Raw genomic sequence first — 27,172 nt, 5'->3', positions numbered from 1 at the left:
TGTCTCCCTTCCTGTGTGTCGATGTCTCGTCCTCGCTCGAACGCCACTCGTGTACCGATCGATCTTGGGGTTCCAAAGTCATGTTCCCAAGGCCTAACGCGACCGTCTACTTTCTAGTCCTGAGCGGACACTGTTGACCACTACAGCTTCCCAGCGAACAGGAACCGCGAAGGGATACTGAACTCCTTTGGTGTAATAAGTCGTCACCTTTCGACGTTGAGTAAGCTTGTAGCAAAAAGCGCCATGTTTTCGCGGCGCGTACGCGCAGCAGAACGCAGAAAACGTCTTTTCACGCAGCAAGGGACTGCAAGGAGTAGAGGACCCGACAAGTGCCCACGCATGCAACGAACGGAGAAGTGCAGCCCCTAACAACAGGATGTGTAGGACCCCACAGAGATGTTCAGTTGATCCATGCAGCTACAAATCAGCAGAGAGCGAGAAGAACAGCGTATCCCCGAAAAAGCCAGACACTTCCCATGAGAGAAGAGAGGTCCAAAACGCAAGACAAAATGGCATCGCGAGGCGAAAAACGAGAAGTAGGCAAGTGAAACAGAAGAAAAGAGAGACGGTTTTGGCCGCTGTCTTCCAACGGTTCTTCTCCGTCTTTGCCGAAAGGGAGGGCAGCCTCAGCTTCCAGGGTTGCCTCTTCTCTAAACAGCCGTCTCCTCTGTCTCCTTTCTCGTGACAAACTCGCCCTCCCTCGCTGTCTTGCCAGGTGCTTTTTCCGCGTCGCATGCGCGTTTCTTTGGTCCTCTGCATTCCTCCTCCAAGTGTTGGCTTTCTGCTGCTCTTTCGAAACTTGTGTGTTGCCGCGGACGTTCACTCCCCGTCAGAAAGAGAGAGGCAAGAGAACACGAAGTCGACGCCAACTGTCTATTTCGAGTGCCGCGGCAAAACGGAGGCCCCCGATGAGCGCGGCCCCAACCGCAGAGAGCTCGTTTTTCCTTTCGAGTCTCGCCTTCACTGCATGCAGCGAGTGCGCATGCTCAGGCGAAAAGATCTTCTCGGTCCGCTCCAGCGGTCTCCGTTGCCGTCTCCATCTGGGTGAACTGCAGGTAGTGAGAAGGTCTGAAAATACGAAAAAAACTCGAAAAAGAAACAAGTCCAGAGGCAGAAAAAGAAGCGGAAAGCAGTCTCTGCCCGAGAAGCAAAATTAAACACGGGAAGGACAGCAGCGCGACAAACCTTGAGTTCAAGAAGAGGCGGATTTCTTCTGCGGTGAACGATGAACTGGCTTCACCGCACTGTTTCACAACGTTAAGAAGGGAAATCTAGGCAAAGGATTTCTTTCAAAATCGGTGGTGCCCTTAGGAGTCAGACAAGCACTGCGAAAGCCTGCAAAACGACCTGCAAACGACCTCGCGGAAATCGTTTCTCGTCTGATTTCACACAGACTTTTCAGGCAGCATCTCGACGTGGGAAGCCCCGAGACACACGCAAAAACTGGCGACTCAAAAGTGCGACAAACCCCCGAGGACTGATGAAGTCCATCTGTGCATCTGAGTTGAGTCGTGAACCTCTCTCCAGGTGGAGCCAGGTGACAAGTAGTCCGGATTTTTTTTTTCAGTGCCCATGGGCCTTGCGCTTGTCTCTGTCCACCGCATGTGGGTCGTCGAGAAGAGAAGAAAAGACAAAGACAGAGAGCGTGAATCCTCCACACCTCCGAACCTATCTCCATCTCCCTCGTATCTTCCTTCCTCTCTGTCGCTCGACCAGAAGCCTTTCCGCGGCGCAGCTTCCAGTCTCCTCGCGACTGGGAGATCCGAGACGAGAGGAGAAAGGAGAAAACCGCGATTCGTTCACAGTCCAACGCTGCGGGACTCAACTCAGTCAACTCGCGCGAGAGGTCTGATCTTTTCTGTGCCACTCGACTGTGTTGCTCACCGGTGTTGTTCGTGGTAGAACTCTTTCGGGGTGCCCAAGACGAGGTTGTATCGCATCGACGGCGAATGTTTCACACCCATGAAGTTGTAGTTCCACAGTCCGCCCTCCGGCACCATGAAGAAGCCGACAAACACATCGCTGAGCAGCATCTGAACCTTCTCGTAGTGCGTCGGCAGATACCCTTGCGGGTTCGGTCCAGTGTCCTGTTTGCATGCACGGAGAACAGCGAAGGCAACGCAGAACGGCGCTTGCACCCACAGACGGGGGGACGCTGGTTCGATCGCCCCCGCACGCAAGCGTCAGTAGTTTCACTGACGTCAGTGAAAAGAGAGAAATCGATCTAGAGGAAGAGAGGCCAACTCGAGACCTCTGTGTGTTCCCTTTGATGCCCAGAAGAGAAATCTACCGGAAGCGAGAACGCGAATTCCATCTCCAACGAGACCCCCCCCCCCTCCTTTCTTCCCCCGCTACAGTTTGTCTTGGAAGTCTCTTGACAGGTCTCTCTTTGTTCCCATCTCGTCGCCGCCATGGCCGTTTCGCGCCCGTGTGTCTGACTGTCTGACACCCTGAATTTACCTTGTTGGACTTTCCCCACTGGTACCCCTGGGGTGTGAGTTTGTAGGCGGTGAGCGAGCAGCTTCCTGGAGTGAAGGAGCAGGTGATGATGACGGTGGACGCGGCGTCCCAGGCTTTGTTTTCGTTCAGGATCTTGGCATGCGCTGTCACGTCTTGCGGAGAGAGTTGCGGATTCTCGTTGGGCTGGGTGTGGATCCAGCCTATGGGTTCGAGGTCCGCCAAGTACGTGTGTTCAGGCAAGGCCTGGGGCAAGGAGACGGACTGGTGACTGCCTACTTGTGGCACGAAGACCATGGCTCTCACTTCCTTGACTTGTTCGTTGTCTGGCGGAGAGACGCCGTACAAGTACGCGGCGATCTGGGTCCGCAAGTCGGAGACGCAAATGAATTTCTTCAAGAGGTTCTTTGGCAACACGTACGTGTACCCGGACTCCTTGATGTCGTCCGAGTTCACGTAGATGTGGTGAGTTCGCAGGTGTAGCGAGGCGGCGGAGATGGCGCGAATGCGCCAGTCCGTCTTCGAGCTGAAGACTTGCTGTTCGTGCGGACTCTGCGTCGACACAATGATTTCGTCCCCGTGTGCATTCACGGTTCGCGTTGTCGTCGCCGTCACTTGACTCACGTCCTTGGTCTGCGCCTCGATCTCCGCGATCTGCTGGCGCTGCAGCGACGGCGGGGAGATCTCCATACCGAGGATGATGTCGCGGATCTCCGACTGGGTCAGCGACGCAACGTTCACGTTGTTCTTCTTGCCGTAGTCCGCGAGAATCAAGTCCTTCAGAGCAACTTCCACATGGATCCACTCCTCGTCCGTCAGACTCGGCCAGATGTGGTGACTCTGCGTCACCGTCGTCTTGTTCGGGCGCAAAATGATCTTCGTGCGTTCCGTGTTCACGTGCATCGCGCGCAGCAGCAGCAGGAGTCGCGAGAAAGCCGTGTACGAAGAAATCGACTTGAGCCAGTCGTCGTACATGTTGAAGAGAACCATCTCGGGCTGCGTCGCCTTCAGAATCATGTCGCCGAACTTCTCGACCTTCATGATCGCCTGGAAAGGCAAGTTCAACTCGCTGCCCTTGATCACGATGTTCGGGAAGTCCAACAGGTGGACTTCCAGCGGATCCAGCATCCCCTTACGCGTCGCGATCAGCTGCTTCGGCTGCTCTTCGACAGGCAGCGACCGAATCAACGCCGCCACCTCCTCAGCCGTCTTCCACTTCGCCAACTGCGTCAAACGCTTCTGGCCCGCCCAAACCGACGTGTGAATAATCTTCAAGAACAACTGGCCTGGGTAAGGCAGACGCACAGAAGCCGACACAGAGAAGGCAGAAATCCAGATTCAGATCCAGAGAAACACACCGTGTGTGGAAGAGAGACACCGAGAAGACGGTCACGGTGACAGACGGAGAGAGAAGAAAAGACGTCGATGGAGAGAGAGAGAAGAAAAGACGTCGATGGAGAGCGAGAGAGAAATGAGCCGGAGAGAGAAGAGTAGAAAGACATCAGTTCGACGAGATATACGCGTCCCTCTTCCTTTGTGGGTCTTGCCTGTTCGCGGGTTGAAGATAAAGATGGCCCCGTTCACGGGCTTCGTCGTCAAGTTCCCCTCGAACGTTTTGTGAATTGTCACTCTGTACACGTTGGTGTCATCGACAAACCAAATGGTCTGATTGCTGAAGAGCTCGCCGTAGTTCTGCGACGTCAAGTAAGGCTCCGTGGGCTCCGAAGAGTAGAGCTGCAGACCCTTCCGGATGCGCTCGCGCAACACGTACAGCGCTGGGTTCGACTGAAAACGCAGTCACAAAAGCGACTCACATCCTTGTCGCAAAAAGCTCGCTGCCTCAACAAATACTTCTTAACCACAAATCACTCCATCATCATGTGTTTCGACGCACGTCCATATACATGCGTATTCACATAAATACATATATACATATATATATATATAGATATAGATATATAGATATATATCCTTATCGAAATGCAGAACACGGTTTAAAAGGGTATATACCCTCATCGATTGACGATCAGACTTGCGCATCGCTTTACACACATACATCGGATATATATATATATATATATATGTACATGTGTGTATGCATATATATATATATATATATATATATGTCTGTATATTGCAGAGTGTGTACCTTCATGATTTTGTTCATTGCGCGTTGCATGAGAGGCTTCAACCCCGGGAACCAGTTGCCGAAACCGGAGTGGAGGTTGTAGGCCAAGTCGACACCCAGCAGCACTCCCGTTGGAGAAGGATAGATGGACATGTTGTCCGTGGTGTAGTCCAGAAACTTGCTGCGGCAGTAGCGCTCGATATCATGGCTGTCGAAGTCACCCCAACGCAGCTGAATATCCAACCTGAAACGGAACAGGACGCAGAACACCCAGAAGGTGACCCAAGAAAAACAGGAATCGAAACACAAGTAAATATACACAAACATAAACAGACAAAGTACATCCATACATGCATGCATATACAAATGTATATATACAAGTAAATACAACCACGTATATACAGTCGCATGTGCATTCAAGCATACACACGCAGGCGTACACAACCACGTTCCTTGCACCTCCAGATGTATATACATATACATGTATACATATACATATATATATATATACATCAGAATATGAGTTGATATGTTGTGCATCGACGAGGCGGAATGAACGAGTTATTTGACGAGAGTGGAAAAGTGCAAGAGAGCAGGTAAATGAGAGTTTTTCTTCTCAGTTTTGTCTCTTCGTACCAATATTTTGATGTCGTTGTGCCGTCCATCACATCCTTCCCATCCGCGAGCAGCGAAGGCTTCGAGATTTGCCACTTGTAGGCCGCAAAGAGGAGAATGTCTGCACATGACGAATTCATCTTGTACGACTTCCGAGGGTGAATCGTTTCCTTCTGGACCATTTCAATCTCCAGAGAATCCAGCTCCAAGTCAAACACCTGAAAATACAAACGCAGGCGCAAACTTCGAGACACAACATGTCAATACGGAGAAAGAAGTAGTTTTTTCATGGCTTTCTACACCTTTCTACGGCCCGAAAGACCCCAAACTCAACACATGTGGAAAGAGAAATCCATGTGTATCACATTTAATGGATATACACAGATAAACATATTCACCCTTGGTTTCGTTCTTCTGCCGACTGTCCGCGGCAGAACAGGTGCAGCCAGACGCAACACAGAGGCGAGGTGTGCACGATACATTCTGTATTTTTGTCGCACATTTCCACTCTGTGTTGTCTCTTCGATACGCACATATACATGAACACACAAATATATATATATATATAAACATATATACACATACATGTATCATAGGGCCCTGTGCCCTGGTGGATGTCGAGAATTCTGTGTCTGTCGACGAGACAAACGCGTGAGTTGTGCCGTTTTTGTGTGTTCTTCGAAGGTGAAAATCATGAATGCATGCAGCGAGTCCAGGTAGAAGACTTCAACGAGCTACTCTTCAGAGGTTTCTTTTTCGCTCGGCCCAGAATCGACCACATATCTGGCTTCATCTCTTTTTCCTTTGCATCGTCGCGCGTCTTTCAATCTTGATTTCAGTTTCTCTCCGCACCTGACACAAATCCATGACGATGGATTCATGCACCTTCTGCCACAAGTGTGCTCGCATGATCTGAATCAGAGAAATCTTCAGAGTGGGGATTTTCCCGTGCATGAAAATACCCGTCAGGTCCAATTGCACCTGTTCGAGGAAAGCAAGGAAATCCACAGGAAACAACGAAAAGCTGAGAGCGACGGAGAGCACGAAGACGCTCTTTCAGAGCGAGTCGAGCGTTGGACGCACACCATCGAGCTCGAACGAATCCCGCGCATTCTTCCTTGGAAGACTCCGAACGCTGGTTGTGACTAGCTGTGCTTTGGAGAGAGAAACGCCGCACGGAGCGACAAAGCGTTCCTTCGCCGCGACGTACAAAAGAAACACAAGGCCACTTCGGCTGTACTCCCTCCAGTGCGGAACGTAACCTAGAAAAACAAGAATCATTTCTCAGACAATCGCACTCGAACACATCACAAAAAATCTCACAGTCAACAGAATCTGGGGACGTCAACGTCAGTGGGAGCTCCAGCACATCGTCTCGCTCGACGACTGCTATGTTCTTGATGTCGGCTGTGTCCAGAGGACGAGGTAACTTCTAAAAAAAACGTTGTTTTCTCTCGCTGTTGCTACTCGTGGTACCAGTCGTCCAGACAGTACACCCAGCACACGACCGGCGTCGGCGACAGTTAGCGGCCCAGGATCCTCAATGCAAAACGTCTCGCATCTAAAAAAAGGACTGTTCACGTCTTGTGATCCACGCGAGAAACAGCCGGTCACGGCGGTGAAAGCCATTCCATCCAGAACGACGCAGGTTATTGCAACCAAAGTCAAGTGCAAAGTTACACTCTTTCGAAATTCGCAAAAACTGCTCTTACCTGGAATCCGACGTAGACGTTCGCTCTGTTGATGGTCGGCGACCACCACAACGTGAAACGACGATTTGGAATCTGGTTCAGACCTGAACGCTGTGCGTTTGTCAGTTTCTTGTACTTCATGCTTTCTTCGAATCTGAGACGCGGATACCAACAGCCGAAGCACAGGCATAAGCGCAAGATACACGCACACACAGAAGGAGTGGAACATGTAAGAGATGCATGCAAGGAACGCAGAAGACGGAGTGAAACCACGGAATCCGAATACAGGGAACAGAGGAGAAATAGACGAAAACCATGGAAGAAACGTGCGGGGAACAGAAGAGAAGAGAACGGATTGCCATCAGGAAAAAAAGTGTGAGACAGATCCGAGAAAAGAAGGAAGTGATGTTGGAAGGGAAAGACACAAAAGGGAGACGCGAGGCATGTGGACTGTGAAATCCCTTCTTCTGCAAAGCCTCGTCTTAATTCTTCACCGCAAACGCGCAAGCAAAGTGTTCCTCTGTTTCTCTCCCTCGCTCTTCGGTTTCTTCCCTCTCTTCTTTTTTCCTTCTCTCTCTTCTCTCCTTTTTCTCTGTTTTCTCTCCACACGGTCGGTTTTACACAGACACGCACCCGGAAGCTTTCTCCCAGAAGAGACCCTCCCATGTGGGGAAGTACGTTCCCTTGAAAAGGGTGTGCTCGAGAATGCCTTCGACACCGCCGAGAGCCTGAATCATATCTGTGCGGTAGTTGTTTAGGTTCCAGAGTTTGCCGTCGTGGCGCTGGTGCGTCCACCAAAAAGGATGAGCCTTCATCTGTTGATACTGCTTGAAGTCTTGTCGCACTCGCCAGCCTTTGTCGTACGCGAGAGTGTGACGGTCCTTCTGGAACAGCGTGTTGATGCGAGGAATACCCCGATCCCAAGAGTCTTCTAAATCTTCCAGAGTCAGGCGCCGATTCTGCGCCGCCGCCTCGCTGCGCTTCAGGGCGTACTCCGCCCAGACGCGCTGCGACTCGATGAACTCGGACTCCCATGTCTGTGAGAAAGCGAAAGAGGTGACGAGAAGTCACGCCGAAGGAATTTGAGCGACCACGGAAAAGAAAAGCTCTCACAAGACAGGAAACGGGGCATGCACAAATCAGTCACGCCTCCCGCGAGACAAGCACCACATGCCTCCCAACACCTCTCAACTTGTTCCCCTGTACGTACACACATGAACATACGTACCTATCCACACGTATACACACATACATATATATGACTACATACGTATTTGTATGTTTATATATATATATATATATATATGTATATATATATATGTATGTATATGCAAGCATGTGTATATGTACGCATCTAGCTCTCGTGTGCGTCAATCCTAGATGGACGTCTTCGTTTGAACTTCTGTGAGGATACACATAGGCGTACATCCTGGTTGTTTACAAATGGATCTGATGCCCAGAAGTGAATGAGGAGCACACGAGCACTCAGAGAGGCCATGCGCAGCCCAGGTGTGTGCACGATTCGCGTGACGTTTTTATGTTTACCTGGATGTATCGGTACAGGTTCGGAATGAGCTGGTCTTCCTCGTGAGTCATGCCACTGCGGAAGTGGGTAATCCCCGTCTCGGTCTGCTTCGAGTAGCGCAAGTCGCTCTGCGGAATGAGGATGTGACCCATGGAGAGCATGCCGAGGCCACCAAGTTCCTTGGGCGTGTAGAAGACGACGGGGGGGAACCTGGAAGGCATTTTCGAGTTCAGCCCAATCTTGATGCGCGTCTGAATTTTATTCTCACACTTGACGAGCAAGTCAAGAAGCGCCTCGGTGTGGATCACGGCTTCTCTGAAGTAGGTCATGAGCGAGATGAGGGTGGTGTTCCACTTGTTTGCGATCTTGGTGAACGTCGTGGCGCCACTTGCCATGAGGATCTGCCGCACGCGGTTCTCAAAGTGCTTCATGCCTTCGTCGCCGACCTTCAAGAAGGCCTGCGCGGCCATCTCCTTCGTCACTTCGTTCTGCAGCTTCCAGACACCCTCGCGCTGAGAAAACTCCTCGGTGTACGTCCGAATCTTGGGCAAAATGCGCACTTCGAAGCCGCACATCGCAAACAACAAGTTTGGGTTGTCCTTCGAATACACGGAAGCAAACGAGTTGCTCCACTCCAGTGTGGAGACACTCCGCGGCAGGCGATTCTCAATCTCCCAAAACACCGCACGCCCCAAGTTCACGTCGTGCTTCATTCTGTAAGACACAGAGAAACAAGCGCATGCGAAAAACGGCGTAGAACCAAAAGGCGTCGAAACAGACCCTTCCATGTCCAGAAATGTTGCACACCCGCTCCTCTCGGTACAGACGAAGCCGACTCTTCTTGCCAAAAAATGAAAAAACAGAGACGCACGCCTTTATACTCCGCACCCTACGTCTGGATCCCCAAGAAATTGGGTTTGCGAGACCCACAACGACGGCTCTCAGTCCATGCGTGTAAACGAAAGTCCTATATACATAAACTTAAACTTATATATATATATATATATATATATATATATGTATGTATGTATGTATATAGAATGGCACGCAGACGAGCGAACGAGACAACACATCTATTCATGTGTGTACATCCATATTTGGATGCATGCAGCCATGCACGTCGACATCTACAGAAAAAAAGCTGTCTTTTGTCGAGTCTCCTGCGTGTGTGTGTGTATATGGGTAATTGTGGGTGTGGCACTCGACGAGGCTGTGAGCTCGGGCGGGGGATGGCAGCGCGTCTGGACGTCGTCTGTTTAGAAGTCCTGTTGCGCGCGAGTCGAGAGTTGTGCATCGTGTCTCACCTGCGCATGCGGCAATCTCTCGGCCAGCAGGTTTTGTTGTTGTACCCCACGATGTTTTCGTTGTTCGGATCTGGGTTCTCCGTCAGATATCGCTGGACGAGGTCTCTCGCCTCCTCTTTCTCGAAGCGGAAGACGATCCAGAAGCGGTCGATGTATCGGCAGAACAGGCGAATGGGGTGTCGAGTCTCCGTCTCCACGTCTGTGAAAGTCAGGAAGTCGTTCGGCAAATTCGGCGGGCCTGCCAGTTCAGTGGCGCGCGTGAGGCCGAGCACCAAGAGATCGAGGATCAACCCGTAGTACTGGAAGACGAAGGACGCAAACTGCAGACCGCGAATGAGTCCGAAAGAGTTGATGTGGTTCATGTCCTTGAAGTTAATGTTCACGTTGTTCTTCGCCGTGATGTAGTCCGCAATGTTGTGGTCGACGATCAGGCGAAGCAGACGGTTCAGGAGAGTCAAGTCGATCTTCTCGTACACCTGAAAGACACAGGAAACAGCGAGAAGGCAGAGAACGGAAACGCGCGTCGCGAGCGAATGTTCAGAAGCAAAGAGGGAGGAGAAAACGACAGAGAGGCATTGAGTTACGCGTGTGTGGCAAAAGACAAGAAACGCACACAAAGCGGCCACTCTCTCGCGTACAAAAAGGCCCAGCTGTCTCTACACCCGACGTCCCGCCGCCGCAGTGAAAGACGCGACGTACGCGTGGAGAAAAGCAGAAAGGTCTCAGAACCACAAGGTCGGAAACAACTCTCATGCGCGGCAGAAAGAAAGAAAGCCGAGACGTCAAAAAACCACAGATGGGGAAGTGCCGATAGGAAAGCCTTCTTATGTCCCCTCGAAGAAGTAACGCGTTCAGGACACACCCACGAAATCTCCATCTCGACGCGACAACGCGGTCTACTTCAATGATCGATTGCCAAGACTTGTATAAACTTCAACAGAAAGTATATACATCCATGCATATGCACATGCACACCTGCACATCCATATATATATATATATATATATATATATATATATATATAAACACCCTCTACACCAAAGATCGACATCCAAGGCGGATATCCATATGCAAATATACATAGATTATATGCATCCACAGACACACATACTTGCATTTGCAAACACTTATATACCCATGCATATATATATATATATATCGAGTATTTATCCATCCTTACCAACACATGCATACAAGTCGATCGGAACGTTGTTTGGTTCTCACCTTTTCGTATTTGGTTTCGAGTAGAACGACGGCTTCTCCGTCGCTGGTTTTCCAGACGTCTGTGAGGTTGTTGATGCCCTGGCAGAATTTGTAGACGAGAAGCGGCGGGGGTTCTGAGTCTGCAGGTTTCACCCAGTTCGGGAAGAGGTGTCGAGCGTCTGCTTCGTACCAAAGATACTGGTCTAGGTACGCGTCTGTGATTTTCTCGAGAGGGTCGACCTCGTAGATGGGGACGAGGTGGCTGTAGAGATCCATGAACTCGAGAGTGAGTTCCTTGAACGCGCGTTGCGTGAGCAGGTGTCGCTTGATGCGCGAAAGCGCTTCATGGGGGTTGTCGTAGGCCTGTTCAATGAGGCCCAGCTCCTCTCTCTGAACCTGATTCAGTCGGGACTTGACTGAGTATAGTTCCTTGAGGCGTTCGAGGGCGAGAATGAGCAGTTTCGTGTCGTGTTTGTAGTTCAACGGTGGGAAGGGAATGTGAGTGAACTTTCTGCTCTCTAGCCAGTGAACTGCAGTCGTGTAGATGGCCACAGCCTCTTCGCCAGTGATGTACGGCCCATCCTTCAGGTATGCGTGTTGCCTCTCCTGCTCGGCTTTGAGCCAAAGACGCGTGAGCCGCCCTAAGTTCTTCTTGCAGACAGTTTTGTCGACGGTCGCGCCTCGACGAATGCGTTCGCGATTGTAGTACGCAGCGTTCGTCCACCAGTCCGCCTTCATCTTCACGTACCGGAGAATCATGTTCTCGACAGGCGCGGGCAAGCCAGGAACCTTCCACGGGATGTTGGCTTTCCAGCACCGCCATGCCTCACTCAGGTGCTGCAGAATCGTCCGGGCCTTGTTCGCCTTGACGCCTTCGGGCATCGTGTCCAGAATGTCGTGCATCACCGCAGCTCGCAGCTCCAAGTCGAAGTGGCTCTCGACGCGCTGCTTCGTCACAGTCTTTGCAACGCCCTTCGACACACGTCCCTCGAACTGCCGCGCTAGCAGATTTCCCAGCCACCGCTCCAGCAGCGGCAACACACCGCGAAGAAAGAACAGCCACACGCGCCACACCGGCGCCCAAAACCCGCAGCCGGGGCCCTTCCCCACGGGCCCCGTGTTGAAGCGGTAGTAAATCAAGTGCTTCAAGTCCTTGCACATTCGCACTTGGCGCATGAGTCGATACTTGTACCGATACATACCCGTCAGCTGGCCGACGTGTGCAAAAGTGTACTGCAAGCCGTCTGCCAACTGGAACGCGTCCACGTTTCCTAAGCGGTACTGAAGGAGCAAAAGGGGGAGAGAAAAAACAAAGCACGCGTGAAGCGACGGGAAGTATAGAAACGGAGACACACAAACAACGGAAAACACACAGAGGTCCCCAAACGTATATATATATGTGTGTGTGTCTGCGTGTGCTTCGGTCTGACAGAGGCATAGGAGGAAAGATACACACAGAGGGAGAGACAGAGGTAAACAGAAACCGTGAGACGTAGAATGAGAGGAGACGCTCGATACATCCCGACACAGAAACTGGGTAGGAGGGAGCGTAGAGAACACCGCACACATCGAGGTGTGTGGATGGAGCAAGGACGGGACCAGCGTGGCAAGGTAGGTCGTTACCTGGACGTGCGAGTCGACGACCAGCTTCGTCAGTCTGAGGATTTCTCTGCATAAGTGGAAGGCGTTTCCAAATCGACTTTTTTTGCGTTCCTTGGTCGTGAGCGTCTTCACGGGTTTCAGGTTGAAGTTGTAGTCGAGGTGCAGGTAGTTGAGGTTCTTTCGGTGGATGAGCAGGTTCAGCATGTTGTACCCCTGGCGCGCAACCTGGAGGCCGACCTCGACCCAGTCCAGCTCGGTGCACTGGAAGAACTTGGTGCTCTTGAAAACTCTGAACAGGTACCGCTTCTTCAGCGACTTCGGCGGACGCTGGTGCAGGTGGTTCAGCACCCAACACTTCAGCAACTTCTGGTAGGAGACGCGAACCTTCACAGGGTAGTTGGTCGGCACATGCTCGCGGTACCACGACTGGACGAGGGGTACGTCCACGCTGCGGCGCGTCCGCCCAGAGCGCAGATTGAAGGGCCGACATGCCCAGTAGAGCATGATCCCGTCCACAGTCGTGTCTGTCGATAGCGGCGCATCCTGCAGCAGCGGCTGGATCTCCCGCGGGAGAACAAAGTCCTCGAACACAGAAAAATCTGCCAAAGAAGAAACGCGCACACGCACGCGCTGCGGCGACTGAGGGAAGCCAGACACCCAGCGGCCTGAGACGTTCGGCGAGCTGTTGGCATCCCCGACGGAGGGGCAAGAAATGCCGAAGCAGGGTTCAAAGAAAGAGCGAGAGCGAGAGAGGGAGAGGGAGAGCGAGAGAGGGAGAGGGAGAGAGGGAGAGAGAGAGGGAGAGAGGGAGAGAGACAGAGGGCACCACAACATGGAGAAAGAGCGCCACGTCTCTTGCTTCCACACTGCAAACACGAGGCTTCTTGTGGAAACAAGTCTCAAAGAACAGAGAGACACGCACACAAAGGAGACCTCCGGGACGCGCACGTCCCATGCAAATCCGCCAATGCACGTATACAAATATACATGCACATACAAGCCACTTATTTATATATATATATATATATATAGATAGATAGATAGATAGATAGATGTGGATGCACATGCATCTCCCCTTCGTGAAGAAGTTCGGCAATCTCCGAGGTTCGGCCACGGACATGGATGCAAAAAATTTCAGGCAACAAGAGCCGCCGCGCCACCAATGCGCATGCATGATTGGGTCCTTTTCGGGGACGGGGAAGTCTCCCATTGACGCACGCCTGTTCGTCCCACGTACACACTATACATTTGCATACGTATGTGACTGGTTGAGTGCAGATTTAGATTTTTGGAGAGGGGTCTCGACGGCCGTCGTGTGAGGAGAAAAAAAGTTTTCTTTGACCTCACCTTGTTGCGTGGTAGTGGAGGATCCGCTTTTGTACGCGGGGAGGGGATTGACGATGGCGTCGTAGTAGAAGGCGGGTAGGTCTGGATCTTCGGGCTTGACGAACGAGCAGGTGGGTTCTCTGTAGACGCCGATCGCGACCTTTCGCGGGCGGTTGTTGTACAAGTAGGGGAAGGCGATTTTGTACTCTGTGCGGATTTGCTGTCGAATGATGATCTTGTTGATGTCGTTGAATTCGTTCCAGTCTTCGTCTTCCTCGTGCAAGTCGCGGAAGAGAGGCTCGAACTTGGGGCCGCCAGGAATGGCCATGTTCAGCGCCTTCGCCGTGTAGAAGCTCTCCAAGTTGAAGAGGTAGAAGTAGTTCTTGTCCTGCAGATCCGACACGAGCTGGTTCGCCAGACGGTACAGAACGCTGAGCTGGCGGATTTCCAAGCGCCAGTGCCGGTAGGACGGCCCCGCGAGGTACCGCGGGTCGTGCTGCAGGGGCTTGGAGTCGTAGAGCCAGTCGATGACGGGCGCGTCTTCCTCTTCGTCGAGCTGCATCTGGATCGCCTCCAGCGGCTCCACATCCAGCACGTTGTCTCCGTAGTCTAGCGGCGGCTCTTCGTCATCGAAGGGCGGGAAACGCATGCGCTTGAAGTGTCGACGGTCGCGCTTCTCGCGCCGCATCATGATCCACATCGTGCCCCACTGGGCAAGGTAGATCGGCTCCACGACCCAGGGAATCTCGTTCACGAATGTGATCGCGCCCGTGATGTGGTACAGCACAGCCACGTTCCGAACCTGCTCCCAAGGCATCGGCATGTTCTCCAACAGCTTGTAGACCGCGTGTGGAACGTACTTGAGCGCGCCGAGGTAGACGCGCTTGTCGTGGCGAAACTTTTTGCTCGTCATATCTCCGTGGTCTTTGATCAACTTACGCAGGTGCTCCGGAGGCATCTCCTCTTTTGTCGTGTCCTGGCCCGTCCCCAACTTCGACTTCTCCCCGTAACGCTTCGTGTTCAACTGCTGCCACTTGCGCGCCTTCTCCGCCAGTAACTCCTCCGCCGTCTTCACCTTGGCGCGCAGATCCTTCGGGGGGCCGGCCGAAACCTGCCCCGGGCCTGGAAGAGGCGGCGGGTACCGCGAGAAAACGGACGGCTGCGGCGCCCCGAAGCCGCTCTCGATCTTGGCCTGCGGCGCACCCGCGTACGGCGAAGAAGTCTCCATTCTCCGTACGTCCTTCCCGTAAAACGGGGACTTCCCCGACGCCGGGGGGTTCGGCGTCGCCCCGTTCAGGCCCGGTGCACCCGCGGCTCCCCCGGGACTGCCCTTAGGTCCCAGGGGGGCTCCAGACCCGCCGCGAGCTTGCGCGTGCGGGGGCAGGTGCATGGGGCGCGCGCCGCCCGGCTGCTGGAAGCCCGCAAACCCTGGGGGCGGCATGAACATGCCGCCGGGTGGCATCCGCTGAGACGAGCCAGGCACAGAAGAGGCCCCAGGGGCGGGGGGTCCCTGCTGCGGGGGAACGAAGAGACCGGCGGGGTGCGGAGGTGGCGGTGAGGAAGACGGCGGGCCAAGAGACCCCGGGAAACCCAAAAACCCCGGAGGAGGCGGCAGCGGCAGCCCCGGCGGCAAGTGGCCAGCCGGCGAACACGGGTGCCCCGGCGGAGGCCCTGGATGCACTCCAGAACCCCCAGGAGGCGGGGGCCGGAAGCCCCCCCCTGAGCCGTTAGGCAACATGTTTTCGGAGTGTCAGGAAACTGGGACCAGTGTCAGAAGCCGAGAAAGGCAGGCGTTGCGTGTACAGTTCAGAAGAGACCGCGAAAAAGGCGCGTGGATCAGCAGCCGCCCTATGTTTGCAGCAGGATGGACGTAAGCGAACGGGTACGGCGCGTACAGACAGCTGACACAGAGAGGAACGGACTGAGGAAATGGATTTTGCGAAGAAGATGTAAGTGTGAGAAGACGAGAGAAGGACCGCCAACGAAGAACCGGGGGTCGCGCCTGCAAGTTGAAAGTTCGTGAGCAAAAGAGGAAAGACGGCCACGACACAGCAGTGCCTCGTCGGCTGTGTTCCAACACAGTTGCTCGATGAAACCGCGATACGGTGGTCGTGGAAGAAGCGGGAAATCACGCATCCCGCGAACGAGGTGGCAGTTTCGTCTGGGGTCGCAGTCTGCAGGTTAAAAATTTCACGAAGCTTTCAACAAGGCGAGACAACCCAACAACACAGCAACAGAGGAACAAAGTGATAAAGCTGAGCGGCGGAGAAACACGGAGAAAAAAAGCGGGTCTCCAGAGGCCCCTTCTGAGGGGGCAATCCGTTCGACACCCTCCAAAGTTCCCGGAAACCAGGAGGTGGAGTGAAAAGAAGGCAGAGGGGAAAACACGAAAAAATGAATATCGTAGGACTGAAAGAATCGGGTGATGCATGCGCAGAGAAGACAACGTGCCAAAGAAACTCACAGTGAAGAGGGATGGGGATTTGAAAAAAGGTATGCACGGGAACAATCAAGAAGGAAGATCAGAAACACACGAAACCGGACAAAGGAAAATATGGTATATATGGTATATGGATCGCGCTTTACGTACGAGTGTGGAGACCCGGGGGAGAAACTACTGACTGGGCGTCGCGAAAAAACGCAGGAAGACATAAAGGTGTGAAAAACGTCCTCGGAATTCGTTGACATACGACCAAAAGCGAGAGAATCGGTCCGAAAGCAGAGACCAGAGAGACGTCTTCTCTGTGAACCACCACACAATCAGACCAAGCCCAGATCAATCGCAGTAGCGGGGGAGACAGAAAAGAGCGAAGAAAGCGCTCATCCTGGGGAAGGTCGGTGTTTCACAGAAAACAACCTCAAGAAATCCGCGACTGCCATCCGCCCTCTACTTGGCCCCGAAAGCTCTATGCTTCCAAACAGCATCCACCTGCACGCATGTGCCCTTTCGGGTTTTCATCAAAAGCTGACGAAAAGCACGCAGAACGTCCGCTGCCTTGGGTGTGGCCATCTATGGCACACGGGAAAAGAGGGCGTTCTCCCATAAATTACTAGGCCGAAAAATGTTTTCAAGCGGGGGTGGCCGCCTTATCTACGGAGAAAGGGGCCTGACTGCAACAGCGTTGCGCCGGGACCCCAGAGAGGGGGGATCCGTCGTCCTTCTTCGCCTGGCTTTCTAGTACTAGGCAAGGAGAATCACTCTGATTATCAGTGTCCCAGTCAATTTTTCTCTTATTTTCCGTCGCGGGTGTTTGACGGGACGGAAACAAGAATACAGACTTGGAGAAAGGAATCTCAAAGCGATTAGGAGATCTCTGCGACGGTGACCCCTGTTGGGCGGGCGAAGCCTCCGCCAAGCCGAAAATACCCCGAGGCACCTACGCGGCTGGTTTTTCACAAAATGCTGCTGGTCGGCCTTTGTCGGCGGGGAATGGCACGATAGTTTTACTTGATTCACACGAGAAGCCTCAGAGTCTTCTGACGTGTTACCAACGAAGATAGTGAGCGTCGCCTGGTTCCGTACAAACCACACTACGAGTCGGGCGGTCTTTTTAACGACGAACCGGCAATGAGGAGTCAAGATCAGTGTGGGGTTTAAAAGACAATAGATGCTTCTATTTAGTGCTGCTGCAAGTCAACATGTTACGTGGATCTGTCTTTATGCTCGGTTTGTATGCGTCAACGCCGACGGCGTAACAGACCACCGTCTGTCCAGCTTGCTGACGGGTGATGACGACCGGGTGGCGTACGCCTAATCCGACGAACCTCTCTGCTACTGGAGTTTCTGTACGCAAACGGGTGTAGGCAGCTGATGTGTGTATCCCCTTGCTTCACCGAAGGCGGTCGGTCGTACTGTGAATGTAGTGACCCCGTCACCTTTCGGGACAGTGTCGGTGTAGACCGGTTTGTCGCACAGTCTGCAACTTGTCGCGTCTGAGAGGCGGACGACGGCCACACAGAGTCCCCTGTGGTAGCAGTTGAAGGTTCGGTTCGTGTACGTGTCTCGGTAATGATGTGGTAATGTGCGACTGTGCAATATTGAGGGCAACCCACGCGAAGGACCGAGGATACAATGGGCGAACCGGGTCGAAGGGATGTACTGTTTTGATGGTTGAAGCCGATGTCGATCCACAAATAGAAAACTAGAAAGAGGTGTTTGGACGGCACACTACAGCCAGAACCGTAACATGCAAAAGTAGTCGGCAGCATGAATACGTCACCGACAGCGGAAAAGGCCTGACAGAGCTCGCTCTGCGTGGAAATTACGGAGCTACAAAGGTACCTCCTAGGGCGTCCACTCAACGACGAAAAGCCATTCACTAAAGACGCATGTCACCATCGTAAGGGCACCACGTGCAGGCGCAAAAACAAGACCAAATAAGCATCTAACCCTGCGCGCATGTGCGAAAGTGCAGAGAACGCTGAGACTCGTATACGACGCAGCAGCGATCTTACAGCGCAGTGCCCATGCAGGTCATTGGTGCCCGAAAGCGCATGTGAAAGAAATGGCAACAAAAGCCTGTTCCGTAAGGCTCCTCAGAGTAATATGGAGACAAGCAAAAAAACTCGTAGGTAGGTCACCGCGTTATAGACTTCTAATGGTGTCGTTTTATGTCCTCTTTTGGGTTCTGTCAATGACGCTTTTTCTGATGACTGTCATACACCGAGGAAACGCGCGCTGCTCGCTCCCGAACTCAGCAATTGCAACTACCTTCTTGGCTGGCGGTACGTATCGTAGGTCACTTTGACTTCGTGACGGCGCTTCTCCTGACGGAAAAGACGACTGACCATGAATGTGTATCGTCAAGTCGACGCGCAGTTTCTGTACTAGAGCAGGATAGTTCGATTGTTGCGACGTTATTTCGCAGCGAGAGAAGGGTTTGAGAGTTTGATTCCCTCGAAAAAGTCCGTGAAAAATGTTCCCCTGTGAAGAACCCAGCGCTCCGATTCTACGTCCATCAACTGTATCCTCTTGTCCTCGTGTGCTAACAGAAATGATGCCGTTGCTCGCAGTTGCAAGATGCTACGCACGTCTCTATTGGATCAGGAAGTCAGTGCTCTATCCCATTCGACAACCAACCACGCTCTGCCGCAGCAACCATAATCTCATCTCGTGATAGGCAACTGCAGTTCCTCTTGTTGAGTACCTGTATTCGTTGAAGAAAACCTATGAGTCAAAATCAATGACAACGCCGTAACTCGTTAGGCCGAAAGTTCCTTTCAACGTGCCCGGGGTGGGAAACTTCGTGCATCGTCATTTCACTATCGGGTGTGACAACTGAAAAGTTTCTTCAGAGTGTCACATGTGACACCGATTCTACAAGCCGTGCGCATTACACGTCACTGCCAGCAACGCGTTCCTCCCTCGCCTCCCAAAAGCTGCGACGGTACTTCCAATAGCTGTGACGGTACTGGATGCGGTGATACTCCGGCAATCTAACGCGTGACATGGAGGCATGCAAGTATAAGGTCTTTAAAAGCAGTTAACAAGGAACACGAGATGCTACACAAGGTCGAAAACAACAGTATACTACAAGCGGTGCTAGTCACAGCTTCCTTTGTGAATCCACAGCAATGGAGTTGCCAGAGGAGAGTGTCGGTAAGCTATGAGGGTGGCAAAAGACTACTGTGTCTATCTACAGAGCATAAACGTAATCAGCAGTTACTCCTGGTACTCATGTTATCTGCAGGTGTGGCCACCACGTCAGCGACGTGGACTCTACCCGAACCAGTCGTGAAACGGCTAATAGCGACGAGACTCGCGAGATCATTGCACTAGTGTATTACACGTCGCTGCCAAGTCAGCCTTGCAGTAGCACGCAAATTCCTGTATGGAATCTTCCTTTTGTATTTTTTGGCTTTAGAAGGCTTCAGTCCGTGTCAACCGGGTGGCGTGACAAACAGCGTGAACCTAGCACCCCACAGTATGCAGATTGGTCAAAAGGAGGGCCTGAGCTGTGGCACTTCAATCAATCGCTGCCTACTTGATGGCGTCGCTTTTCTGACAAGGAAAATTTGTAAATTGTGAAAGGAGCTGTCGTCGGTTCTGCTGCTGGTTGTGAACCAAGAAGAGGAACATAGACTGTGTTTCTAACGGGTGGCCCTGTGGTTTGTGTTTTCAGTCAGGAGTAACAAGGTTAAGTTCTGTAACTCACTCTCGCCATTTTCCCTTGTGCCTCCCTGGTTTGAGACTATTTCCATCATAATTTTGTGCCCAGTGAGATTGCGCTGTTTTGGTTCGAATTCGCGAAAATGAAAGTACGTTCTGTGCTCTCGGTTGGTTTCTGGGCGGCTGCATGCGTAGCCTTTCAGACAAATCCTGATCTCGATAATCTATGTCATGATAATAGCAGAAATTATGAGTTCCGCTTGTTGGATTCCGTGTTTCTCACGCGTGAGGGTCTATGGACATCTTTGCGGATCGTCGGCACGGAGGCCGCAGCGCACTCGCCAACTAGCACAAAGGAGGAACAGGATCCCGGGTCGTCGAACAGTCCAGGTGAAGACACCAGCGGAACCCAGTTGCCACAAGGTTCGACTCAGTGTGACTGGAGAAAGTGTGGCACAAGAGAGCAGGTGGAGAAAACGATTAAGGAAATAGAGGAGGAATGGGGAGATGAGTCGGCTTTTGTGACGCGTAAGCTTCAACGGCGTATGAGCACCCCTTGCAGGTTAAAAAAACACCCCTGCCCAAAACAACGGTTGACATGGGAGCGTGAAATTAGGGAAGAATTCCGACGGGTAGCGCCGCGTCACCTTGAACGCGCGGCCACGCTCAGAAAAGCTCTTGAGCAGCGACCTCCAAGTATGTCTGGCAGCCTTGGGACACAGAGCACGGGAGGTACTTTACCGCAGGCGACTCCTGAGGACACAAGCGTATCTAGGATGAGTGCCACTCCGGGTAATGCAGTCGAGGTAGAACTTATAGGTTTCGCTGTTGGTAACGATGATACTGATATCCCTGTTTTCCGCACACCGGGGCCTCCGGGTACAACATCAGCTCCGAGCGAGCCGCAGGCCGGAATTCCAGCGACATTAGGCGGCAAGCCCGCAATCCTCATTCTGCCCACCACCAGCGATGCTTCAACCGGTGGACGTTCTATTTCGCAGTCGGGAACTAATCTCACGCAGCAGGCAAGCTTCCAGCAACCAGGCGGTACTGCATCTGGGCCGTCAACGTCGTCCTCTGTTTCTACGTCACAAACAGCGTTACCACCTGGGAACGTAAGAGGCGCCGCCGGTCTGGGCACATCAACCCCATCAACCACGAATCTGCATCAGGCATCCTCGAAAAATTCGACTGTCGATCCAGGAGCTTCCAGCAGCAGTGGAGTATCTGGCGTCGCCCAGGCTTTTCCGGGGGTACTACCTGGATCTGTTATGCATCAGGCACTACAGCGAAGCGGTTTGTTGTCACAACCGCCACCCTCAGAGCGCCCCGCCGCAAGTAAGAGAAGGCGGAAACGAAGAGGTGGCGAAGGTGACCTTGCCAGCCAGGGGGTGGGGCGTACAGGAGTCAACCAGCCGGTAGCAGTGGATCCGTACGACAATACACCTTCTCCAAAATTACGATTTTCCCCTCTGCGAACCGCAGAGGGCGCCGCAGGTGCAACAAAACCACCACATCTGTTAGCCAGCTTGCCAAGCTCCGACCCAGGCATGTTTTCGAGCACAGGGTCTAGCCCTACTGGCAGCTCGCGTCTACCTTCACCCCAAGGCAGCAGTTCGTCTACTTCGTTGTCTTTGGGTAAGACCGGATAGTGTAGCCTGGAACCTGAGCTCCCTATTCATTTTCCATAGCACTCCCGGCACTCTCATGCGCCTTGTGAGACGGCTGAGGCGTAGGTACCTCCTCTTGAGGCCTGGGATCATGGTTCACAACGTTGGCGTTCGTGATTGCATGGATACAGCACCATAGTTGCTCACTGCCATCTCTTGCTTGATTACTATACTGAAATCCTGCTGGCGATGCTAAGATAAGTTCGCGATTGCCAACTGTCACACACATCCCTTCCATCACGGCGACTCGTCCGTTGCATCACTAGCGGAAGGCCCAGTGGACTGTTCAAGGGGCGTCGTCTCCGTTGGGTGACGGGCTCGTGAGACCCGCGAGGCTTACGTGTCTTGCAGACTGTTACTTGTTCAGCTTCGTGCGACTATGAGACAATCGGTGGTGGCTTTTTGTGAGGTACTCCAACGGCGACGGGGGCGCTTCACCATGTCACATCGGTAGCTCGAACGAGCACATCCCGCCATGTTTTCTGAGTGCTGGTTTCCTCAGGTACCGCTCACAGGAACAGTCAGACCACTTTTCCTTTGAAGCGTGAACCGCTGCCTCCGGGCACACTAGTGGAACCAGTTGTACCGTTGGTCCCTTTTGCGGCAAACAAAAACGGACGCCTGGAAACTGTCCTTATCCCCAGTGCTGCGGTAGTTGCAACAGGCGGATCGTCTTTTCCGCAATCGGGAACCGATGCCACACAGCAGGTAGGCTCTCAGCAACCACGCCGTACTGCGTCGGGGCCGCCAACGTCGTCCTTTGTTTCTGCGTCACAAACAGCGTTACCACCTGGGAACGTAAGAGGCGCCGCCGGTCCGGGCGCACCGCCCCCTCCTGCCACGCATCCGCATCTAGCATACTCTAAACGTTCGACTGTCGATCCAGAACCTTCCCTCAGCAGAAGCTCACGTGGAGTCCCCCAGGCGTTTCCGAACCTTCAGCAGCAGCCACAAGGGAATGTTGTGCATCAACCACTACAGCAGCAGCCACAAGGGAATGTTGTGCATCAACCACTACAGCAGCAGCCACAAGGGTCTCTTGTGCATCAACCACTACAGCAGCAGCCACAAGGGACTGTTGTGCATCAACCACTACAGCTGCAGCCACAAGGGTCTGTTGTGCATCAACCACTACAGCAGCAGACACAAGGGTCTCTTGTGCATCAACCACTACAGCAGCAGCCACAAGGGAATGTTGCGCATCAACCACTACAGCAGCAGCCACAAGGGTCTGTTGTGCATCAACCACTACAGCAGCAGCCACAAGGGTCTCTTGTGCATCAACCACTACAGATGCAGCCACAAGGGAATGTTGTGCATCAACCACTACAGCAGCAGCAACAGGGGTCTCTTGTGCACCATCGACCACAGCATCAGCCACAAGGGAATGTTGTGCACCAACCACTACAGCAGCAGCCACAAGGGTCTGTTGTGCATCAACCACTACAGCAGCAGCCACAGGGGTCTCTTGTGCACCATCGACCACAGCATCAGCCACAAGGGAATGTTGTGTATCAACCACTACAGCAGCAGCCACAAGGGAATGTTGTGCATCAACCACTACAGCAGCAGCCACAAGGGTCTCTTGTGCATCAACCACTACAGCATCAGGCACAAGGGTCTGTTGTGTATCAACCACTACAGCAGCAGCCACAAGGGAATGTTGTGCATCAACCACTACAGCAGCAGCCACAAGGGTCTGTTGTGTATCAACCACTACAGCATCAGCCACAAGGGGCTCTTGTGCACCATCGACCACAGCATCAGCCACAAGGGAATGTTGTGCATCAACCACTACAGCAGCAGCCACAAGGGAATTTTGTGCATCAACCACTACAGCAGCAGCAACAGGGGTCTCTTGTGCACCATCTGCACCGTCGACCACAGCATCAGCCACAAGGGAATGTTGTGTATCAACCACTACAGCAGCAGCCACAAGGGTCTGTTGTGCATCAACCACTACAGCAGCAGCCACAAGGGTCTCTTGTGCATCAACCACTACAGCAGCAGCCACAAGGGAATGTTGTGTATCAACCACTACAGCTGCAGCCACAAGGGTCTGTTGTGCATCAACCACTACAGCAGCATCCACAAGGGTCTCTTGTGCATCAACCACTACAGCAGCATCTACAAGGGTCTCGTGTGCATCAACCACTACAGCAGCAGCCACAAGGGTCTGTTGTGCATCAACCACTACAGCATCAGGCACAAGGGTCTGTTGTGCATCAACCACTACAGCAGCAGCCACAAGGGTCTCTTGTGCATCAACCACTACAGCAGCAGGAGTTGTTGCCACCTGGGGTGCAGCCGGAAACTTCGGTGTCGTGGAAGCCTGCGTTGGCTTCAGCTGACAAAGGCCAACAACGTTCATCTGGTAAAATGCTTATGACGCTTGACATTCCTGGGTCGTCAAGGCGGGCGAGTGAGCGTGCGTACTACGCGCCATCACGTGATGGCGCGTTGCTTTTTGACCAGTTGTTTCCCGAATTTCCTTTCGAAGGAACATCGATGAATCACCCTCAGCATTATGCTGGCCATGACACTGCAAACGTGGGTGATAGCAGTCAGCCCAAGACAGCGTACTCAACAGGAGAAGTAGCGGGACCGGCGTCTAGTTTTGATTTTCTCTCACCCACGGGTTGGAAGCGTACGATTCGCAGTATTGAGACGCCGCATCCTGGACATGGTTCGCAACAACCCGGGGGGGGAGGTACAGTCCTTCCGTCTTACCCTCAGTTAAAAGATTTTGATCTCACGTTGTTATCGACCCCTATGCCAGCTCCTCAATGGGACACTTCGACGAACGCACCTTCTGAAAATGTCGCGGCGAAGACACAAGCTGTGCCAACACGGGGCGACGAGAGTGGCAGTGTGACATCCCCATATGACCAACTTTTTAGGGAAGCCGCTGCCTTCAACGAAAGCATGCGTTCAGATGAAGCTCCTAAAAGTTATTTGACTTCCACGTCAATGCACTTTCAATCAGCTGCCCCATCGAGCCAGAATCGACCAGGATCCCTCCAAAACAAACCATCGGAAAGTGGAAGAACCAGCGGTGTTTCTGCTGTCGGACACAAAGCAGCCGCTCCGCACGTGAAGCCTTCCGACAGGGAACAAAATCCATTTCAGCTTTTTGTTGAGCCACTGCCTAGTGCACCAAAACCAACATCTGCTTTTGCTTGGCCAGAAGCAGGGACCTCCTTTGAGCCAGTTACATCAGCCGAGTCGATGACTGTCTCCGGGGGGTCTGGTAAGAAACAGGCCAAAAGGAGCACGTCTCCTGTAACGGCTTCACTGGAGCAGTCACCTTTTGAGACCGTATCTGTCTCCAGCGCCACCGAGCTTCAAGCGCCTTCAATTTCTGAATACGGCTCACCAAGGACACATCTGTCCTCTACGCCCGCGGTGAAAGGTCCGTCTGCGGGCCCGGTATCTTCCACGTCAAACGAATTTGGGAGTCTCCTTGCGGCTGCGTTACGGGACGCAGGGTGGTCGGATGGCATGACAGAAGACGAAGCGACCGACTTCGTTCTCGATTCAATTAAAAACTTAGAAGAACTGCAAGTGGCAAATGAATGGGATGCTGCATCGACGGAGACAAGACCTGCTGCTGAAGGGGGTACGCAACATGCGTCTTTCAACTTAGTGTCGACGCTACTAGGCCCCGACGCCACTCCGACGCCACCAGGATCGCGCTCTACCCCTCCTGGGGGACCGACGAAGAAACCATCAGCCATGGGACGTCAGAAACCAAGCTCACGGTCCACTTCAGATTCGAAAGTTGAAGGCCGAAGTTCAACGCGCGATTCGAGTCTCGTCGCACCATCGACTTCCATAGGAGCAGCGGTTCGTGAGAGAAGCAAAACTTCTTCGCCTGGTAGCTCCTCTCCGCAATCAAAACAACTCACGGAAGAGTCCTTCTCTCTGGGTACCAAAGAGGACGATAGCGCATCTATGGTTGAAGGGGATGAGTCACAGGTTCAATCGTCCAAGGCTACCGCTTCCGCCACAAGACGCCGTGCTTGGCAAGGGCAGCGTCTGAATATATTTGGAATACAGCCGGAAACACCGGGAACACAGCCTGTTCTGCAGTTCATGAGGGAAAGCAATAGAGGGTCAGTCTCGACTGCAAAATCCCCGGATACTCCAGTCACATCTGCACCGGGGGGCTCACAGGGTGACAGCGGCAATGACGGAGTGGGGTTAGTAGCCGGATCAAGCGTGCTGCCTTCAGCAGTGCAAGGTAAGTCATATGCCTCCATCTCCGGCATCCCTTCTCACAGGGAGAGTCTTTCGTCTTCCATCCAGGATGTGCAGCCAGGGGGTGTTAGAGGTGCAGGCCGTCGTACACCAAATGTCAGGACGCCAGTAAGTGCCTCCCCAACTACCGTGTTTCCTTTTGCCAGTGAAGGATTGTTGAAGAAAACTAGCAAAAGACAGACCCCTGGGTTAGAAGGCTATACACCTTCGGCGAAGACTCGTAGGGAGACTGGTACCGTTCTTCCATCGAGTCTCGGAGAGTGGCAAGGGCTCACGCTTAGAACACCAATGAAGTCTACAAGTCCGGGTGCTTCCGAAATGCAGCCTTTGTCCAGTTTGGTGGCTTCTACGTCCCGTGGTGCACTACAGCCTGCCTTGCCTGGTTCGATGTCTCCGAGCAGTAGCGCTCGCCCCCAATCTCTTCGAGCGCCGTCTCGCGGTAGCTCCAGTTATTCCGAATAGAGATTGGTGGTATCAACCGCCGTCACTAGCCCACTGACAGATCCAGAAACTGAGATGGGTTTCGGTCAGCGTGTGCGAGGTCTTGGGAAACCGTTCCCAAAGGCCGTCGTAAACGAAAGCGTCGAAAAGAGACCGGCTTCTTCATTGGAAATGTGCAACAAACCACTCGTTTGTGGGGTTTCATACAATTGTATGTATATGCATATGTATAGGTGTGTTCACGTGACCATGCAAGTTAGCACGTCGTGCATCTAAGCTGCGGTTATGTATGTGTGTCTATATGTGGACGGATGTGTGCGTAGATGACAGAGAGCTATAGATGTATTGGTATGTAAGGTATTTGCGTTTCAGTGCTTAGGCCCTGGAACTTGGTTTTTACAGCAGCGTGTATTTTATTCAATGACACGACACACCGCTGCCTCACGTGTACAGCGGTGACAGTCCATCGTAGTACCTTAATTAATTTTCAGAGAATGTGCATCGCTTTATGTGTCCTTGTCACCCCTAGTTTTTCATTATCAGTTCATGCTTTCCACGCGTATTCTGCTATTGTGAGACGCTACATGACGACGTCCACCTGAGGATTGAAGACACACGTGCCTTCCTTTCCGCTTCATTTCAACTCCCTTACTGATGTGGATAGCTCCCGCGCGGCGTGAGGGTTCTGGTATTTTATTCGGCAAGCAACAACTACACAATTTCAGATCAACTGTTAGTATTCGGGAACTTTTTGTTTGATTCGAACGAGTCCACCTCAGGGACACACAGAGGACTTCATGAAGAATCACGGTATCCGTGCGTGCGCTCTGCGGCTCGTTCA

The 27,172-nt window shown here is 52.7% G+C and overlaps 2 protein-coding genes across 2 annotated transcripts; one reads left to right on the top strand and one right to left on the bottom strand.

Annotated features, from left to right (window-relative positions):
* Positions 1–213: 213 nt before the first annotated feature.
* PRP8 (pre-mRNA processing splicing factor PRP8) lies at positions 214–15,589 on the bottom strand (the record flags this gene model as incomplete). Its single annotated transcript, XM_002368027.1, has 14 exons — positions 214–1,068; positions 1,885–2,087; positions 2,461–3,743; positions 4,005–4,242; positions 4,607–4,829; positions 5,222–5,418; positions 6,053–6,181; positions 6,913–7,045; positions 7,525–7,928; positions 8,437–9,130; positions 9,721–10,196; positions 10,945–12,204; positions 12,547–13,124; positions 13,873–15,589. 14 exons carry the CDS (start codon positions 15,587–15,589, stop codon positions 987–989), a joined length of 7,617 nt encoding a protein of 2,538 aa, XP_002368068.1. The 3' UTR covers positions 214–986.
* A 4,514-nt stretch (positions 15,590–20,103) lies between these two features.
* On the top strand, positions 20,104–27,091 carry TGME49_231960 (omega secalin, putative; the record flags this gene model as incomplete). The annotated part of the gene is made up of 2 exons (XM_002368026.1): positions 20,104–21,598; positions 22,133–27,091. 2 exons carry the CDS (start codon positions 20,104–20,106, stop codon positions 26,350–26,352), a joined length of 5,715 nt encoding a protein of 1,904 aa, XP_002368067.1. The 3' UTR covers positions 26,353–27,091.
* Positions 27,092–27,172: the final 81 nt, after the last annotated feature.

Source organism: Toxoplasma gondii, chromosome VIII (assembly GCF_000006565.2).
Source record: "Toxoplasma gondii ME49 chromosome VIII, whole genome shotgun sequence".
Lineage (NCBI taxonomy): Eukaryota > Apicomplexa > Conoidasida > Eucoccidiorida > Sarcocystidae > Toxoplasma > Toxoplasma gondii.
This window is presented reverse-complemented; position numbering and strand designations above follow the sequence as displayed.